At 52.3% G+C, this 18443-nt stretch overlaps 2 protein-coding genes and 1 long non-coding RNA gene across 3 annotated transcripts in view; 1 reads left to right on the top strand and 2 right to left on the bottom strand.

The window, feature by feature from the left end:
* Window positions 1-17573, bottom strand: part of LOC111818338 — a 26579-nt gene extending 9006 nt beyond the window's left edge. The window contains exons 1-2 of the long non-coding RNA XR_002822361.1: window positions 17538-17573; window positions 997-999 (exon numbers count right to left, since the gene is read on the bottom strand). This is a non-coding gene — a long non-coding RNA (uncharacterized LOC111818338). The remainder of the gene's footprint in view (window positions 1-996; window positions 1000-17537) is intronic.
* Ppp1r10 (protein phosphatase 1 regulatory subunit 10) lies at window positions 2911-16052 on the bottom strand. Its single transcript, XM_004624342.2, has 19 exons — window positions 15900-16052; window positions 15127-15648; window positions 9185-9302; window positions 8579-8665; window positions 8315-8450; window positions 7861-7912; window positions 7507-7584; window positions 7224-7397; window positions 7027-7132; window positions 6832-6944; window positions 6455-6555; window positions 6123-6270; window positions 5892-6050; window positions 5557-5803; window positions 5330-5393; window positions 4975-5245; window positions 4720-4833; window positions 3981-4598; window positions 2911-3835 (listed from the first exon to the last, which is right to left on the bottom strand). The coding sequence occupies exons 3-19, from the start codon at window positions 9289-9291 to the stop codon at window positions 3726-3728; spliced, it is 2685 nt and encodes an 894-aa protein (XP_004624399.1). The 5' UTR covers window positions 9292-9302; window positions 15127-15648; window positions 15900-16052; the 3' UTR covers window positions 2911-3725.
* The window catches only part of Mrps18b (mitochondrial ribosomal protein S18B), a 9264-nt gene continuing 7044 nt past the window's right edge, over window positions 16224-18443 (top strand). The window contains exons 1-2 of the mRNA XM_004624509.2: window positions 16224-16573; window positions 18129-18237. Of these exons, the coding sequence (XP_004624566.1) occupies window positions 16496-16573; window positions 18129-18237 (187 nt within the window). The 5' untranslated portion in view covers window positions 16224-16495. The remainder of the gene's footprint in view (window positions 16574-18128; window positions 18238-18443) is intronic.

Genomic DNA, 18443 nt, shown 5'->3' with positions numbered 1-18443 from the left:
TCCTGAGTCTTAATTGACCTTAGAAGGCTAGGGCCAAAATGTTGGCTTTCCTTGTAGCCCTCCTTTTTCTCTAATTTTGGTCTGCAAACTTAGGTTAACCATCCAGAAGAAAAGCTTATTGTTATTATCAAACAACTCTTTTCTTTTTTTTTAATGGTCAGCTCAGTCCATCCTGGAGGTGGGGCTGGCATGGCATGTGGTGCTGGGGATCGAACTGAGGTTCCTGCATGCTTGGCTAAGCTTGCCTAAGCAGGCGCTTTAGACCACTGAGCTATCTCACCAGCCCAAAGCGAAGCTTTTTGGGACTTATCTCAGGAACTAAGCTAGAAGCAGGCACTGGAAATAAAGTTAAGGCCACTACATTGGGAGAGATTTGATCAGTTTTTTTCAGCTGAGCCTGCCCTTTTTTTTTTTTTTTTGGCAGGACCCGGGATTGAACTCAGGCCCTTGGGCTTGCCAAGCAAGCACCTATTGTACTGAGCATCTCCCCAGCTCCTCGGTGTTTTCTTTCCATGGGTCCTTAGATATCCTCTTGGGCCCACCTGTCCTGGTCTCCTGGGGAAAGCCAGCTCCGGGTGCTGGTGGTACACTAGTCCAGAGAGCCCCAGCAGGTGTTGCCCCCTGTGGCTGGTGGCAGAAATGACTGCCGCGGTGCTTAGCAGTCAGGTCTTTAGCACCTGGGCGCTTGGGGAGAGGGTGAATTCTTGGGACCTATCCCCAGACCTGCTGCTGAACTGTAGGTGCGGCCAGGTGGGGTCCCCACGCCCTGCCGCTCATGCAGGCTGTTAGGGTGATACGGCCGCCAGGCAGTTAAAGAATCCAAACCCCAACAGCCCCGTCTCCATCTGTGCTCCAGCCCTGCGATGTGATACACTGTTCTGCTCTCAAGACTAGAAGTCCCCAGAGGTGGGAGTGTGCACCTGTAACCCAAGCACTCGGGAGCAGAGGCAGGAACGTCGTGCATTCCAGCCTGGAATACAGGGCAAGAACTGTCACTTCCTAAAGTTGATCCTCTTGCTCTGTGTGGTCCTCAAAACCTCCCACCTCCCCAGGACTCTCATTCCATCATCAGGTCTTAAATATAATACTTGTCCTAAAGAACTAAAGTTTATTTTACTCCACATCTAGCAGCAGACCGGCTTACCCTCGGCAGGGTCACTTTTTTGGGACAAGCGGGTTGAGTTTCCCTTTGCCCTCGCGTTCTCCATGGCCACCTCTAGCAGTGTGCAGCTCCATCTGCCTGTACGCCGCAAACACTACTGGGGATTGAACCCAGAATTTCTATCTCAATTTCTGAGAGGGTCTCTAAGTTTCTGGGTTGTCCGGGCTGGGCTTGTCAGGCACGGAGTCGTCTCTGCATCCCTGGCTGCTCCATGGATGTCACAGCACAAGGGGCCTCTGTGTCTGGGGGTCATAGACATCTGAGCAGGGCCTGCTCAGCAAATAAGAGCTTGCCATGACCCCATGCCAAACAAAAGGGCCTGGAGATGTAACTCAGTGCAGAGATCTTTTTTTTTTTTTTTTTAATTTGTGTGTGTGTGGCCAGCTCAGCCCACCAGGGGGCGGGGCTGGCTGTCATGTGGTGCTGGGGGATTGAACCGCGGTCCCTGTGCTTTGCTAAGCTTGTTCTAAGTAGGTGCTTTAGACCACTGAGCCATCTCACCAGCCCCAGTGCAGAGGTCTTGAATGCAACAGCCAAGAGCCTCAAGGAAAAATAAGCTGAGCTACACATGAGGACTTGTCATTGTCCCCTGAAGCACACACACACTGAGGCCTCGCTTCATAAACTTAATTCTTTTCATGATTCTGGCTGCAAACTTGAGTTGAATGAAAACAAATTGCATGGTTAGATTTAATGTTCACCTTACAGGGAAATTAGATTTGGTTCTTGCCCTGTTCACATTAAGAATCAAGTAGCCAGGGCCGGGGAGATGGCTCAGTGGTCTAAAGCACCTACTTAGAAGGAGCTTAGCAAAGCACAGGGACCGCGGTTCAATCCCCAGCACCACATGCCAGCCAGCCCCGTCCCCTGGTGGGCTGAGCTGGCCACACACACACACACACACACACACACACACACACATAATAAAATAAAATAAAATAAAATAAAAGAATCAAGTAGCCAGGGCCGGGGAGATGGCTCAGTGGAATGAGCACTTGCCTGGCAAGCACAACGGCCTGAGTTCAATCCCGGTTCTGAAAAAAAAAAAAAAGAATCAAGTGTAGCAGGGCCAGCCAAATAGCTCAGCAGATTAAAGGGCCTGCAAGCAGGCGCAGGGGCCAGGGTTCGATCCCCAGGTCTGCGGTGCTGCCCCCCCCCCTCCGGGTTGCACTGAGCCAGCAACTGAGACTGGTTGTGGTGGTGTGCACTGTAATCCCAGCATTTGGGAGGCTGTAAACAAGCAGATCACTAACAGTCTGATCTAGTAGTGAGACCCTGAACACCCTATAGACCTTTCCCTAAAATTAAAAAAAAAAAAAAGTTATGAACTGAGGAGCTACTGTTGTCTACACAACTTCCATTGCTTTAAATTTTTTTTTTTAAATTTTATTTATTTATTTGTGTGTGTATGTGTGTGGCCAGCTCAGCCCACCAGGAGGCAGGGCTGGCTGGCATGTGGTGCTGGGGATTGAACCGCGGTCCCTCTGCTTTGTTTAGCTTGTTCTAAGTAGGTGCTTTAGACCACTGAGCCATCTCACCAGCCCCTTCCATTGCTTTAGATGCACTCCGGAGGTGCTCGGGAGCCTGGCACACACAGGCAGTGGGGGTGCACCAGCCCCTCATCAGAACTAGCCCCGACCGCGAGCAGAGCCAGTGTGGGCTCCCCGAGGGCTGAGGGGCTCTGCAGGGCTGCCCTGCTGCGTCCACAGTAGTGGGCAACAAAAGCATACACACACAAGGGGTTAAATAGGCTGCTTCTCTTTCCACTGTTTATTAATGTACAAAATATACAAAACCAAAAGAAAAAGAAAATATTCATCCTCAAATCCATTGTGGTTCTAACCCAAGACCCTGCACAAAACCCAACCAATTTACTGTTTTCATAGAAAACAACTGATGCCAACGGGCGGGAGAGGACAGGAGGAGCAGCTGGCTCTGCCGGCAGTCTGCAGCACGACCTTCGCCAGTGCGTGCCGAGCTGATGGAAAGCAGGCCTCCCAGTGTCCTAAGAAGTGTCCGGCCCTAGACGCTGACTGATACCGTCACCGAGCCTAGCAGGTGCAGGTTCCCCTGGGGGTGGCTTAGAGCCCACGTCTGTGGCCACAGGGGTGGGGTGCTGGTTTTGGAGCTCACACCAGCCTGGCAGAGCGCTCAGTGCAGCAGGATGTGCAGCAACCCTCCCGTGCCCTAGCCCCAGAGGAACATGGTGACCCCAGGACTGCCATGGGTCCCACGTCAGTCTGTGCACGTGAGGACCCCGACAGGTGGGTACGTGCAGCCGGGGCCAGCTCCAGGTGCTCAGGCAGAGGGGCAATGGAGGGCCAGGCGGGCCCAGAGTGAAGCTGGCTGGGCCTCTCTGCCAGCAGTCTAGAGCCAGGACATGGACGGTCTCACCTCCCTGGAGTGAGGGAAATATGTACACAGACACGTGCCAGTGGTGAGAAAGCTGGACCACGCAGGGGAGACTGAGGGCTGGCCGGCTTCTCCCCAGCTGGGGCGGGGGACTTGGCCTCACAGAAGCCATAACGGGTGACGGAGCTCGGCCGATGCCAGGTGGCAGGCCCTAGGGCAAGGGGGGCCCGTTGACTCCTGGGTGGTAGAAGGCACAGTTGTTCTCATAGCGGCAGTTGCCCTTCATCATAAAGTGTCGGCAGACGGGACGATTTGACATGTCTGTAGGCATAAGGTGTGAGGTCAGCAAGAGTGGTTGTGGGGCACAGGGCCTGCCACGCAGGTGAGGCTGCCCCCACCCCGACTCATGCCCCCCACCCCCACTCCTAACACCAAATTCCCTGGGAACAGGTAGCAAGCACCTCACCTCCTCCATGGCTGTGGCCTCCATCGTGCCCACGGTGGCCCCCTCCTCCGTGGCCAGGGCCATCATGGCCACGATGCTCGTGAGGAGGTGGACCTCGGTGGTCATGGCCTCGGTGACCAGGGACATCATGTGGCCTGTGACTGTGGGGTCCCCCATGTCCAGGGCCTTCGTGGGGTCTATGTCCACTGCCACCACCCATACCACTGCCAGGGCCGTCATGCGGCCGATGTCCACTGCCACTGCCCATGCCACTGCCGGGGCTTTCATGGGGCCGATGTCCACTGCCCCCACCCATGCCTCCACTGGGGCCTTCATGGGGCCGATGCCCAGCGCCTCCAACCATGCCTCCGCCGGGAACCCCACGTCCATTTGGGGGGCCTGCTCCAGATCGACCTCCTCTGGCTCCTCGGAATGGAGGAGGAGGTGGAGGGGGCTCATTGCCTCCGCGGCCACCTCTGCCTCGATGGTATGGTCCAGGACCAGGACCTGGACCCCCTCGCATAGGGCCGCCTCGCATGGGGTCACCTGGGCCATCCCAGAAGGGGTCACCCCCACGGGGTGGTGGGGGAGGACCCAAGAGGCGCGGGCCCACAGGTCCACCGGGCCCTCCATGGGGACCTGTTAGGGAAGACGAAGAAGATGCGTCAGCTGCCCATGCACCCAAACTGCCACTCCTAACCAGACCTCGTCCCCTCCACTGTCCACTGTGCCTATGCTAAAAGACCCGCACCCCACCTACCTGGCATGGGAGCCCCCGGCCCGGGGGCAAAGTGCTGCATTCCCTTGGGGGCCCCAGGGCCTCCTGGTGGGAAGCCGTTGGCTATGGGGCCAGGACCAAGGAGTCCGTGTGGCACTGTGCACAAAAGCAATGAAACAAAGATCAGAAGGGGCCAGCAGGGTGGCAGGCTCCCCGCACTGTGCCCACTGGCCCTTGGGTGCCCCGCAGGGCTTCTCGTCCCTTCCTGCCTGGCCCATGAGCACACGAGGCACTCACCCAGCATCTGCTTGAGCTTGTCTGAGTAGTCTGGCTGCTTCAGCAGCTCCTCTGGGGGGTGGCTGTTGGGGCTGCCCATGATGGAGGTGAGGATCTCCTGCACGTTGATGCCACCTCCACCAGGGCCCTGGGGACTCTTTCCGGCACCCATGCTCCCCATCAGGTTGGCCAGCACCGGAGGCAGCTTAGAGCCAGCCACACCATCGGGAGAGCCGCCCGGACCCCCGGGCTCCAGTGCCTCAGCATAGGGGGTCTCATCCATGGAGCACTCCTGGCAAGGGGGAGGAGAGGGATCAGGGTCTGGGAAAGAATGCCAGGCACTCAGGAGACCAGGCCCCACCACGCCCACACTCACCTCATCTAGGGGGATGAGCTTCGGGGGGATGGGCTCATAGGGCTCGGGGTCCGGCTCGTGAGGGCTGCCAGAAGAGCGCAGGCCATGGAGAGAGAAGAGGTGTGTCACTCTGCCAGCCCTGACCACCACACCCTCTGCGCCCACCCGTCTCGGCGCCTAGGAACGCACACTGCTGCCGATGGCCCCCGCGCTCCGCGTCCCTGAGCGGCACCTGCCCGGCTACTCACCTCTCCTTGTTCAGGAAGAGTTCCTGCAGGATCCCCTTCTCCCGCTCAGCTTGAATGTACCGCTCCTGGCTGTTGCTCCCAGGAGTGACGAGCGGGGAGGGCAGTGCCAGCGGCCGGGGGCACACCCAGGGCACCTTCTCCTCCATGCTGTCATGGCTCAGACGCCGGGCCGTCTCAAACGCGTGCCGATCTGACAGTATCTCCCTCTTGGCTGCCTCACCGAAGTCCTTGATTTTATTCACATTTACTGAGGACAGGGGAAGCGCAGAGAAGGTGAGCCCGGCCCAGTCCCTGGCCCCACCAGGCCCAACCCCAGCATCAGCATGGCTGCTCACCCCGCTCTGTCTCATCCAGCTCAAAGTAGAAATACTCCCTCAGCTTGGCCTCCTCGGGCCACGTCACGGTCTTGCGTTTCCGGCCCTTCCGCGTCAGCTGCCCGGGCTCCCCAGGGCTCTCCACTGGCCGTGTGTCCAGAGCTCCGGGCTCCAGAGAAGCTGCAAACAGCAGAGGTTTCAGGTCCAGCCCCCTCCTTTCAGAAGCCCAGCCCAAGCGGGTTCCTAGGTTACCTGTGTCCATGAGCTCCGGGACTTCCACAGGCGGCACTGGGGTGCCAGGCCGGTCCACATCCATGGCCTCGGAAGGCGGGGCTGGCTCTGGTGATGAAGGTTTGGCTGTGCTGGGCTCCGTGCTCGTCTTCCCCTCAAAGGGGCTGGGCTGTTAGGGAAGAAGACGCAGGTGAGGCGCTGCCCAGGGGTCACGCTCAAGGCCATTTCCTCTGACTCAGTCTTGGTCCCTGGACTGTACTGGAACTCAACGCCCCCACCGCTGTCCCAACAAGGCCAGGGCCCAGCTCTCTTTAACACGCACCCCACTGAGCCCCACTTCTTGGGGCCCATACCTTGGCAGCAGTCGGTGACAGCACCTTCTTCTTCTTCTTAATTTTGATGCCCGGGACAGGGGCTGAATTGAGAGCATCCAGAAAGCCCAGACCCTCCATAGCTGCGGAAGGAGGGGAGGGAGGAGTTGGACACCCTCTTCGATCCTGCTCCCCAAAGCCCTGGCAGGCAGGCCCAGGCTGTGGCTGGAACGAGGCCCAGGAGACCACACCTCTGCCTGACCTCCCCTCTGGCATCATCCTGCAAGGAGAGCTCTGGAGGTGCAGAAACCAAAGGGCCCAAGGAGGCTAAGCCAAGTCAGAGCACCAAAAGGACAGAACCCTCCCTGTCCCAGGAGAGGAGTGGGCTCCGGAACCAGGGGCCATAGCTTGGGACTCACGCTGGGGCGGGATGATCTTCACTTTGATCTCCTTGGTGGCATTGGGGGTCGTGTTGAGGGGTTTGTACTTCTTCTCTGCAGGGGGGACCACGTCTCCCGGTGCAGTTGTGGCACTGTGGAAAGGACAGCGACAGCGGTTAGTAACAATGCTCAGCCCTGATCCCCCCAGTACCTCGGACCCGCCCGAGGCCATACCTCTGGCGCTTCAGGGGGATGGGCTTCAGGTTGTACTTGTCCGAGACCACCACGGTGCTGGCGTTCTTCTTTACAGGCACCAGGGACGGCGTCTCCAGCTCAAGTCCTGGGGACAGAGGACAGTGGAGCTCGGCCTCCCCCCAGCTCCACAACCCGTTGCTCCCCTTCCACACCCTAAGCCCAGCCAGGCTGCTCACCAGTGGAGCGGAACTTGGCATGACTGGGGGCAGTGGTCCGCAGAGACTTGGGCTTCTCCCTCTTCTTCTCTGGTGCCTCTTCAGCCCGGGCTTCAGCCTTCACCTCAGCCAGAGGGCGCTCAGGAGGCGTGGCTCGGCTCTTCCCCTCCTCTTTGCGTTTCTTTTTATCTTTCTCTGGTGTAGAAGAGAGTTTCATTTAGAAGATGAAGATTCTGAGGTGCAGCAGGTGAAGGTGCCCCACAGCCCGCGCTCACAGGCAGAAGCCGCCTGGGCCCAGCCTTACCGGCAGGCTGTGCGCTGCTCTGGGAGCGGATGACGGCCATCCAGTCACTGACGAGCACTGAGGCCAGCTTCCGCAGCTCTGCAGGGGGAAGGTGCGTGTCACTCAAGTGGTGGAGCAGTAACTTAGTGCTTTTCTTATTCATTTGTCTTTAGGAAACAGGGTCTCCCTATGCAGTTCAGACTGGCCCTGAGCTCATGATCCTCCTGCCTCAGCTTCCCCAGTGCTGGCATCACAGGTGTGAGCCTCCACGCCCAGCTACAACTATGATTTTTCAAAGAAAGTAAAAGCAAGGTGAGGTAGAGAGAGGAAGGGATGGGGAGAGGGGGCAACAGGACAGGCACGGGCCAAGCCTACCTTCATCCTCGCTCGACTTGCTCAGCTGCTTCACCAGCTTGGCTGTGTTGTTCTACGAGAGACAGCGGCAGAACAGTAAGTGCTAGGGGAACAAGGCTTGCGGGGCAGACTGCCCTGGGCGCTCGGCTTGCTCTCAGCCCTACAGTGGGCACCACAGAGAGACAAGGCCACCACTACAAACCTTGGAAGACAGCCTCATATTTCTGAATGACCCCCCTTCAGTAAGTATTAATTACTCCCATTTTATAGGTGTAAAAACTGAGACTAAGATATATGTGGTGCCCCAAGCTACACACCTATTACAGGAAATAATGCAAAGCCACATCTTCTGATTCTAAATTCACTCCAAAGAGTTTATTCTGTCCTTCCACCTCCCAGGCCCAAGTCCTCACAGAACAGTAGTGTGGTCTCGCCTGTCGGATGACCCAAAAGGGAGAGGTAACTCTGCAGGTACCTGCTTGAGATGGTCCACAGTGAGTGGCAGGTGCTGGAGGGTCATCAGGATCTGCTGCAGGAGGGGGATGTTGTTGGTTGTCTTGGAATACGTCAGCCAGTTGTTAAGAAGCTTGTAGCCGCCTACATCAATAAACCTGGAGGTGGGTAGGAGCAGAACTTCTAACAGCCCTCTGGGGTTCCCAACTGGCCCCCAAGCTGTGCCTAGGGTCCCCATGCTACGCCTAGGGCCCCCATGCTACACCTGCCCCTGCTCCCCACTCACTTGATTAGTATTTCAGACGACCGGGTTTGGAGCAGGATGTTCAGGTACGTGCACCGACTCACCATCTTTCGTGCTTCCTTCATCAGACTGTGGAAGACAGGATCGAGTCAGAGGGGCAGAGCGCTCCTCTCACCGTGGCAGGGTCTGTGGCTGCTGGGGTTGCTCCAGAGCAACCTGGAAACCCCAGGGGGAAGGAGCACAGCCATGGGGAGAGGAGCACCACTGTTCCCACCAGGACACATGTGACGCTGCCTCTGGCACTGAGTCCGGGGCTTGCAACTACCCTCCACAGCCTGTGAAAAACAGCTTGGAGATGTGCTTTTCCCTGGAACATGGAGGATCTCCAGAAGAAATATGTTCTGGATGGTGGTATGTGACTCACAACAGACCCAAAAATCTGTCAGCAGGCTGTGCTGTTCTTTCCAGTGTAACTCCTGAGACTGTGGATGTGTCCTTGTCCCAGCTTCTGTCACTTATCCTAGGGTCAGGGGCTCTGAGACCTTTTCTCTTCATTTGCCTGCCCTCCCTCCTCCAGGACTCTGCTGGGCCACAGAGAACACCCAGAACCCTCTGCTCACAACAAACAGGAACAAGGCACAGGCTCACCTGAAGATCTTGGAAATCCCATCAACACTCTTGACTTCCCCATCTCGGGTTAGGAAGCTGTCCAGACCCTTGAGAAGTTCTTTGGGGTCTATGGGGCCAGAACCCATGATCTTGGTTTCTGAGAACAAAATAAATCCACAGAATAAATGGAAGGACAATCCCAGTAAGCCCTCTCATAAATCCCATCACAGTATTTGACAAAAGATAGTACCTGATTGTATTTTTAAATTAACTACATTCAGCTATTTTATTGTTATACTTTTCTAGGTAAGTAAAGGCCTAGTTTTATTTATACATCATCACTACTAAGAAAATAGCTCTAGCCAGTTAAGCACAAGGTGAGCACAGCACGGAATGCCAAGGCCCTAGGGGGCGGGCAGGGAGCACACCTGCCCCCTCCCCTTGCACCCCTTCTGAGACCGCTGGGTTTCACAAGATGACACTAAAGCCAAGTTCAGGTTTCTAAGGGAGGATATTCAACTTGCATGGTACGGCTTATTATGAGCCATTTTCTTTGTCATTGACACCTTTGGCCTGGAAAGAAGTCTGGGTTGGTAAGAACTGTATCAATCTTAGGTGCTTAGGCTAAATGTCTCTACAAGAGTCAATTTCCTTTTATCTTAACCCTGTAGGTGTCAAAATCATAAGGGGCACATTGTGTCAGCTGAAGTGACAGGTGATAGAGGGGAAGATAACATTTGAAGATCTGATGAAAGCACCCAGAAATGGCCAAAAAAAAAAAAAAAAAAAAAAGATACAAAGTAAACAGGTCCTCTAAGCCCTGGACAGCTATTCCTCACTCAATGCTACATATGCTTTATTGTTGCAGTTAAAAAGTTTGCCGTCCAAGGCGAGATGCAAACCTGACCTCCACTCACCTGCAAGACCTTATAACTGAAATATATGGCACTGACAAGAAATCAAAGGTTGGCAAAGTGCTATGGATTTTAAACAGTTGCTGCATGTTAGGATGGAAAAGGAGTTCATCAGAAACTAAACCGTTTTAACAGAAGGGACAGAAGTATGAAGCAATTTTGTAGGCCAGAACCAAACTTCTAGGGAGACAACTTAGGCTCAGTGTGGTTCTGACTGGCACTTCATCCACACTGCCCCACAGCGTAGGCCTCTGAGGACCAGCAAGGGAAGCCATGCGGCAAGGTCTGTGTCTGAGCAGCGAGGCTCACGCTGCACAGCAAGGTGGCACCGAGCAGACCACAGAAGCAACCCCAGGGGAGCAGAAAGTCAGCGCTTTACCACAACGACTAGTCTGTGCAGGAGCAAACCCGGAGCGCCACAAAGGCCAGAGGGAAAACCATTCAAGAGAATACTGGAAACGTTCAAAGTTTGTAGGGCAATTTAGGAAGACATGTAAGATAATTCACATCAATTACTTATGTTCTTAAATCAAAAAAAAAACACACCCAAACCTTAACCTATTGGTCCTCTGCTGAGCAAGTCAAGCCCTAGGCATGGAGGTCTTGATCACCTAGGCAAGCAGCTGGGGGCTCACATGCTATGAGGGGAAAACGTCTGGGCGACTGTGCTGTCCCTGCCGCCCCAAAGCCTCAAGGGCAAGTGGCACCTGAGATCCAAGGACATTCAATAGAACACCAGAAAAGATTAGAGGCTTGTGAGCCAAAGCCACCGAAGGAAACAAGGTAGGTACTACAGGCACAGGGAGAAGGGATTTTCCCAAGCAGGGAGAAACTCTACAGTGATACAGAAAACTAAGAGACACAAAGATATGACAGAGGTATAAAAGACCTCATGCTTAAGACTAGAGAAGCAGCAAATAGGTCCAAGATCATATATCAGAAGCAATCGAGTCTGATTTTTAAACTGTCTACACAAACATACATACACCATTATTCCAAAGCAAAATATAAACAATTTGATAAAAAAAGCCATGAATTAAACATTTCATACCGGGCCCCCTGAACCCAGCCAACTCTGGCTGATTCAAACCCAGGCTGAAAAAATGCAAGCTTGGAGAATTCCCGCTCCAGCTGAAGAGGGAGCTGAGAGAAAGCCATTCTTGTAAGGCCAACGGACCAATCAGTACGGAGCTGGGTCCACTGCCCTCTGCTGGAAACGGGACCCAGACACTCTGCCACCCCCATTGTATAGATATGCTGGAATAAAAGACATCACAGTTGGAAGCTAGGAGACAAAACAGAACAAAAATTTCAATCCTAGTATCATTTTGGAACTCTAATGGAAAGTCATGTGATAGTTTTAAGTGGACTTTCTCACAGAGGCTTTCCTTTTCCCTTCATTTAACTAAGAACCCTAAGTGTTACCCTGCAACCTCTTTATTTCAAGGGACATTCAAAAGAAGTTCCCAGGCTCTCAAGTGGAGAGAAAAGCAGAGCACAGAATTCCCAGGGCAGGCCCAGAGGTGGCACTTGAGGTGACCACAGACAGGGGCTGTGTCCTGGAGCCTGGAACCTAAGCCTCCTGGAGCCTCACAGGACCCAGGATGTGCTCGGCTGGGCAACCGTGGCACCTATGGGGGCAGCACACAGCCCCTGGCTAGAGAGCCAGGCTTCTAGCGACTCAGGCGAAGGCCCACAAAGCAGTGGGATTTCCCACCACTCACTGGGGCGCAAGTCTTCCTCCTGCCTCCACTGCACTTGAGGGGTAATGAAACCAGTTATATACCCACAATGAAACAGGAAAGCATTGGCTCAGGAAAAAACTCTGGGCAAGCCAAAGCCCTTTACAGAGCTGCTCCCAGCTATGTCCTAACAGCGACACAGGAGCCTTTCACGTTACTCTAGAGGCCTTGGCACGCCTGCACGTGGGGGCGCTTTGTTCCTGCGTTCCAGCCCGTCCCAAGCACTCAGCAGCGCACTGGATTATGTCTCAGGTGATTTGCAGGACCTAAGTTTCCTCTGAAGTGCAAGTACCTACCCTCAAGTCATTCTGAAACGAAGGTGGGCCTGGTGGTACATGCCTGTAATCCCAGCACTAAGGAGGCTGAGGCCTGGAAGACACTCAAAAAAAAAGTCTGGTATGTGACTACCTCAAAACCTTATTTGGTTTGCAACAAAGATGTAAAATCACATATGCCATTGCCACACATAGGGAAGATTTCTGAATTCTGGCTCAGCATGATGGCACACACTTATAACCCCAGCACTTGGGAGGTTGAGGCAGGGGGATTGCTATAGCCTGCGCTGCAAAGTGAGCTTAAGGGCAGCCTGCAGTACAGCCACTGCCTCAAAAAAACAAAACAAACCCGAGAGTGGCAAGCTGACCACTCAGGTCAGCTTCTCCAGATGGATGTTTTCCCTAAGCAGACTTTGCTTTCCATCTCCCACATGTAAGGAAGATCTTCTTTTATTAATCCATCCCTGATCACTAGAGACCAGAAACCCCAGTGGGTGGGATGTTCAGCTCCAAAGGTAGATAGGCTGCAGAGGCACAGGGCAAACTGCTTAAAAGATAAAAAAACTTGTGGTCAATAGACATGTGGAAGAGTCCCGCCACCCAACACATAAGTCACTGAGACTCCACACCCAGGAGAAAATTAGCCAGCTCTAAGTCTCCCCCAGATTACCCCAGGTCAGCTGTACAAAACAGCTCCTAGACACTCCAGGCTTCAATAAAGGACTTTAAAAAATAAGTAGTATATGGAGTCTGGTAAGATGAAGGGGGGGGGGAAGAGGGCTAAGAAAAGAGCTGCAACCCAGAGCCACCCTCAGACAGGGCCTAGCTGTCAGCATGCACCCACTGCCATGGCCCTGCACAGGGACAGCACGAGAAGGGCACTGATTTCCATTACAGCTTTACAGGAATTCTTTTAGGAGGGAAGGAAAAGGAAATTCAAAAAAGGTGGCTCTTTGGAAAAAGAAACGAGGGTCGTGAAATGTAATACCAGAAATGTTTTGCTTACCAGAAACCGTAGCTTGACTCCCCCTGCCTTGAGTTTACAACTGCCGCCTCCTTTCCTAAAGATTCACTTCTCATCCTAGTACCAGTGTGCAGGAGCTAAGCACTGGAGACCGTGACAAAGCACTGGACACAAGAGTTTACCCCCGCTAGAGTGGGAGCAAGGGGGACTTAGAAGAGAGTTCTCAAAGTATTCCCCTCCCGCCCCCAGATTCTCAACAAAAAGCAACCAAAAGCAGGAAGCTTGAGGCCGAGTTCCCAAGCAGAACTGTCACAGCTCAGGGTCGTTAGGCCCCACTGTCTAGTTCCAACCCTTCCCTCAGGCTCCTACAGCACACGTACACAACACACACCCTCAGAAGCCCCCAGCCTTAAAGTACAGGTGAGGTCTGACTAGTTTTAACCTTGGGCAACAGGAAAAGGCTGCACTTCCAAAGCAGTGGTGATGAGTGGAGAAAGATTAAAATACAAAGCAACAGATTGGTTGTTAAAACATGAAAACTAGAGCCACTCAGGAGCGGGTCAGGCAGGAAAGCTAATTCCCGTAGGCTTTCTCCCTTAAGGAGAAAGGATTTCACAAGATTACATCAAAACGAGGAAAAGGTCTTCTCCCTAACTGCAAAGCGCTAGGGAGGCTGACAGAGCTGCAGAGCTGAGGGGCGGAGCCGAGGGTGCAGACGAAGCCGGTTACCTCACCACCCCGGGCGGCTCCTCCCCTCACCAAGGGCTGGGGCGGCCCCAAGCTCAAGATGGCAGAGGGAGAAAACAACAAAGGAGGCGGCCATTTTGTAGAGGCGAGGACTCAACTGAGAAAGTGCTCGGGCAGTAGCTACAATTACAAGTCTTCAAAAAAGAAAAATGAAAAAAAGCGCAGACCGCCCCCACTCTAAATAATGACTTATTTTGAATTAGCATAATAAAAATAAAACAATTAAAATATTTCAAAGAACAATTTTCAGCGGGCAAGAACTGAATTGCAACTGAGCTTCAAGTGTTACCATCGACCACCCCCATCTTCCCTATAAAGGGAAGGGGGGAGGACCTGGCCCCCTCCTAACAAATAGGGTTGAGATGGGAAGACAGGAGAAAACGGGTCAAGACACAACCTGCAACGCCGCTTGGAAGACAAAAGGACAAGGAAAGTCGCCATATTGAAGCAGGGAAGAAAAAAAAATTCCTTTTAACGACACAAATCTTTTAGAAAGCTAGCATTCAATTGCACTAAATGGCTTTTAAAATTATATTCCTGTATTTCACATTCCCCAAACTTCCCGCCCTCTATTTTAGCTCTATCCCCCAACCAAATAGTATCAAGTTAAAATGTTAAATCATTTTGCTTTTAAATTACCTATGCAATCTGAAACAATTACAACATTCTTTACCTCGATTATCTTGTTATGTATTGATATTTTGTCCTAAAGTGTCTTGCAATCTTTATTCCTAGATTGCCTACTTTTTAACACAATATATCCCAACCAAATTACAACTGAGAGGATTTAACAATCATTTAAAGCCATAGTCAGCTAATACTTTTCCCTGCCCATCTCCTTACCCTGCAATCTTTATGTACAGATTGCTTATTAGTCTGGCAAATTGAAAGGCGCCCTGCTTGTCTCACACACAAAGAAGTGGGACTTCTGGGCCACAAGATCCACCATCTTTTGTATGTGAGCTCATTAACCCTTTTGAAGACTGCTGCTACCCAGAGGAAGGTAACCATTCCTCCTTATAAAAAGCAAACACATGCTTTGGCAGTCTGGAAATTGCCTGGATTACGAAGGGTTAACCATCAAAATTCTCACTTGCTGGCCCTCCCTGCACCCTCTCCTGCCTGCAGCATAGCAGGGAAGAGGTAGGTGGTAGGGGAGAGAAAACAAGACTGTTTAGACCCAAAGGCCCTTTTTAATGGAGATCAAGCGACCGGATTGGTCCTTCTCCAGCTCTACATTTGTTCTATGGTCTCATTTCTTCCTCTCATTATTTTTGGTTTCACAAGGGAAACGTTGATTTCTTGTTGCAAGGCTGGTTTTTGAAAATTCGACACTTACTATCCAATTTTTTTGCGACGTCAGCACCTCGGGCTCAGGGGGGGAGGGGGCAAAATTTGGAGAAAAAATAAAACAACCAACCAGGACCCAAAACTCAATTATTTAGGGGGCCTCATTAGATCAAAAAGTCTCTTAAAAAAGAAAGGCCAACTCAGCATTCATTCCCCCCCCACCCGACTCCATTTAGGGAGGGGGGTCGTAGAAAAAAAATTCTGAGTGGATGCAAAAAAGGTAAACGCTGGATGAGTGATAAATTGGGTTGGGTTTGGGAAGGGAGGGTGGTTGATTATTTTTGAAGTATGTGGTGACGGTCCTTCGGCCACAGATCTCAAGTCCCAAGCAGCGTGGGCTGGTGGGGTGGGTAAGATAGATGGGCAGGGGCAGAAGACACAAGTGGTTGTTGGGCTGGTGGCTGCAGGTTTCCCTTTCCCCCCTCTGGATCCTTTCAAGGGCTTAGATGTTGTTGCGGCTCGTTTCTGTTTTCCTCGTGGCCGGCCTGTCTTTCTCCGAGAAAATTCAAACCTGGGGTAAAAGGAACACAAGGGGGAGAGAGAATCAGTACGGGTCTCTTTTACAACACTCCGCGCTACCATCTTCTTCCCGAGGAACCTCCGCGCCCCATTCCGAACTCAGCCGCTTTAGACAAACGGTGGCTCCCCACCAGATCCTGTCCTATCCGGCTTCCCAGCCCAAGAACCTACGCAAAATAAGAAAAAAAAAAACAACAAAACAAAAAAACCTACCACCGTACAGTACAGGACCCACAAACTTACCTCTAAACGAATTCCAGAATGGCGGCTGCCCGAGCGGGCGGAGTCTTTTATATCAGGACGCCGCCCAACGCCCCCAGACGTGCTGGCGAAACGCCCTTGTCGCGAGACATTGTGCGCGAGGCGCGACCTCATTGGTGGACGCGGAGCACAAGTCGCTAGCGGATTGGCTAGCCGTGACCGGCGCCTCCCGCCCCCGCTTCCGCCTCCTTCCCGAGCCGGGCGACGCGCGCGCGTGACCAGAACCCTACCACCGCCCTTTCCTCCCCTTCCACCACTTCCGCCCCAGGAGCATTTCTTAGCCTGGATTGGTAGAAACCCGCGGGCGCATGCGTAGTGGGAGGATCCCGCTTGAAAAATGACCTCAAAATTGCTTCTAAGACAAGCCTAAGTATGGACTCCAAGAATGACAGTGACTGGTGCAGAAGAAATACAATTTTGACGCCTAATTCGATTGTGACGCAGTTGAAATTCGCTTCTGCCCGCGCCCCGCCCTGGACGCTGACGTTCTGACGCAAACGCGCGGCCGCCTTCCGCACTGCGGCGCCGCTGATCTTCCGGGTCAGCATCCGGACGCGGGCGCCAACCTTCACGTCAAGATGGCGGCGTCCGCGCTGCGCACGCTGCTCTGGCGGCGGCCTGCGCGTTCGCACTTCCGAGGTATCAGCGGAGTTCAGGTAACTCCTTCTGGAGGGCGTTCTGTAGAAACCTCAAACTCGTTATACTTTCTCCAAGTCTTCGTTTCGCTCCCTCCCTGCATGCTGCTGCCTCAGCTGTGCGGACAACACGCCGAGGACCGCCACTCTGGCTGCGCGACTGTGCTAATCTCGAGTTGATGGCTAAAAACCTGATATATGTCATCCTTTCCCTGAAGTAACCATCTTAATAGGAGGCATGGCGCCCGCCTGTAATCCCAGCACTCGGGAAGCAGAGGCAGGAGGATGGTTTGCGGGTTCGAGATCAGCCTGCGCTAAAAAGTGAGCTGAAGGCCGGCCTGAACTGCATAGCCAGACCCTATCTCAAAAAAAAAAAAAAAAAAAAAAAAAAAAAAAAGTAACTAGGTGGAGAGGTATTACCCGTTTGGTTACGCACAACCAGACATTAAGATAGTGTCGAAATGTGTGATGGCCCAGTGTCCCCGAATCGAAGGACCCTCGGTTTATATAACCTTGTCATTTGTCACCCACTAAAGCCACGATACATTCTTGGGACCTAGGAACCAGTTTCTGTTTTTGTCTTTAAACCTGTTTTTAATCAGCACTCAGCTTAATTCTGCCCTTTGAATTGAGGTTTTACTCACCACTCTGGATATTCTTGGTAGATCAGGGTAGGGCAGATTCTTGGTGGAGCAGGGTGAGATAGTGGCCTTGGGACAAGCTGCCACTCCCTGAAGGGGGACTTGAGACTGGTGACAGAGGTCACCGTAGAGTTAATGACTGGCCTGGAAGCTTTTAAGCTGGCGTTAGGACTCCAGTTTGTTATGCTGTGTGGTATGTTGTCTTTCCAACTTGTAAACCTGGGCAACTCAGTGACTTTGGATTCAACCCCGCTGGGTGCTCACCTTCTACACTATACAGAGTCAAAACACATTAGGGCCTCTATGTGCTAGGTTTTAAAAAAATTTTTTTTTTTTGGTGGAACTGGGGATTGAACTCAGGCCCTTGCGCTTGCCAGGGAAGTGCTTATTCTACTGAGCCATCTCCCCAGCCCCTAGGTTTTAAAATTGTTTTAAAATGTTCCTGTAATCCCATCTCTGGGGAGACTGATACAAGAGGATCACTACAGCTGAGCTACAAGGTCCTGTACCAAATAAATAAGATTAAAAAAGACACCCAGACACCTTATCTTCAACCTTTTACATTTAGCCTGTTAAATCCCGTGGAGGTACATGCCTGTAATCCCACTTGCGAGGCTGAGGCAGAAGCATCACTGTGAGTTGAAGGCCACCCTGGGTTACAAAATGAATTCAAGTCCAGACTGAATTACATAGTGAAACCCTGTCTCAGAGGAAACCAAACAACACAAACATTAGTCTTTGTTTTAGGATCCAGTTGGGGATGGGGAGAGTAATTGTTGATTTATGTGGTTTAACCTCTTTGAAGATAATGCCCTCCACATATATTCCTGCTCTGTTCCATTAACATAGCAGGCATGCATTCTTCCTCCCTCGATGTATGAGAAAATCAATTCAGTTCTTTTCTTCAACTCACTGTCTCGTTTTCCTCTTTATAGGTTTCCCTGCAGACTTTTTGCACCGAAACCCCTCCTGGAAAAGATTCATTGCCCCCAGCTCCTGTTTCTCCTTATGAGAATGAACCCTGGAAATACCTGGAGTCAGAAGGTACCCCTAAATAGTGAAGGGGGTCAGGTGGGGCCAGAGGTAATACACACAGATACTCCAGATACAGGGAAACCTCCAAATGACACAGGGAGAAAAACTGATCTCCCAACTTAAAAGGTACCTGGGACAAGTTCATGTTCTCTAAAACTGAAGAATGAATTTTAGGAACAAATGGAGGTTATGTTACTCTTTTTTTTTTTTTTTTT

The sequence above is a fragment of the Octodon degus genome, unplaced genomic scaffold (genome assembly GCF_000260255.1).
Source record: "Octodon degus isolate 3935 unplaced genomic scaffold, OctDeg1.0 scaffold00005, whole genome shotgun sequence".
NCBI lineage: Eukaryota > Metazoa > Chordata > Mammalia > Rodentia > Octodontidae > Octodon > Octodon degus.
This window is presented reverse-complemented; position numbering and strand designations above follow the sequence as displayed.

Excerpts from the sequence above, each read along its gene's own strand:
- Ppp1r10 (XM_004624342.2), bottom strand. The coding sequence starts at position 9,291 with ATGGGTTCTGGCCCCATAGACCCCAAAGAACTTCTCAAGGGTCTGGAC. Across the intron at positions 8,451-8,578 it reads TCGTCTGAAATACTAATCAA|GTTTATTGATGTAGGCGGCT; the intron begins GTGAGTGGGGAG and ends ACCCACCTCCAG. Across the intron at positions 4,599-4,719 it reads GCCGGGGGCTCCCATGCCAG|GTCCCCATGGAGGGCCCGGT; the intron begins GTAGGTGGGGTG and ends CTTCCCTAACAG.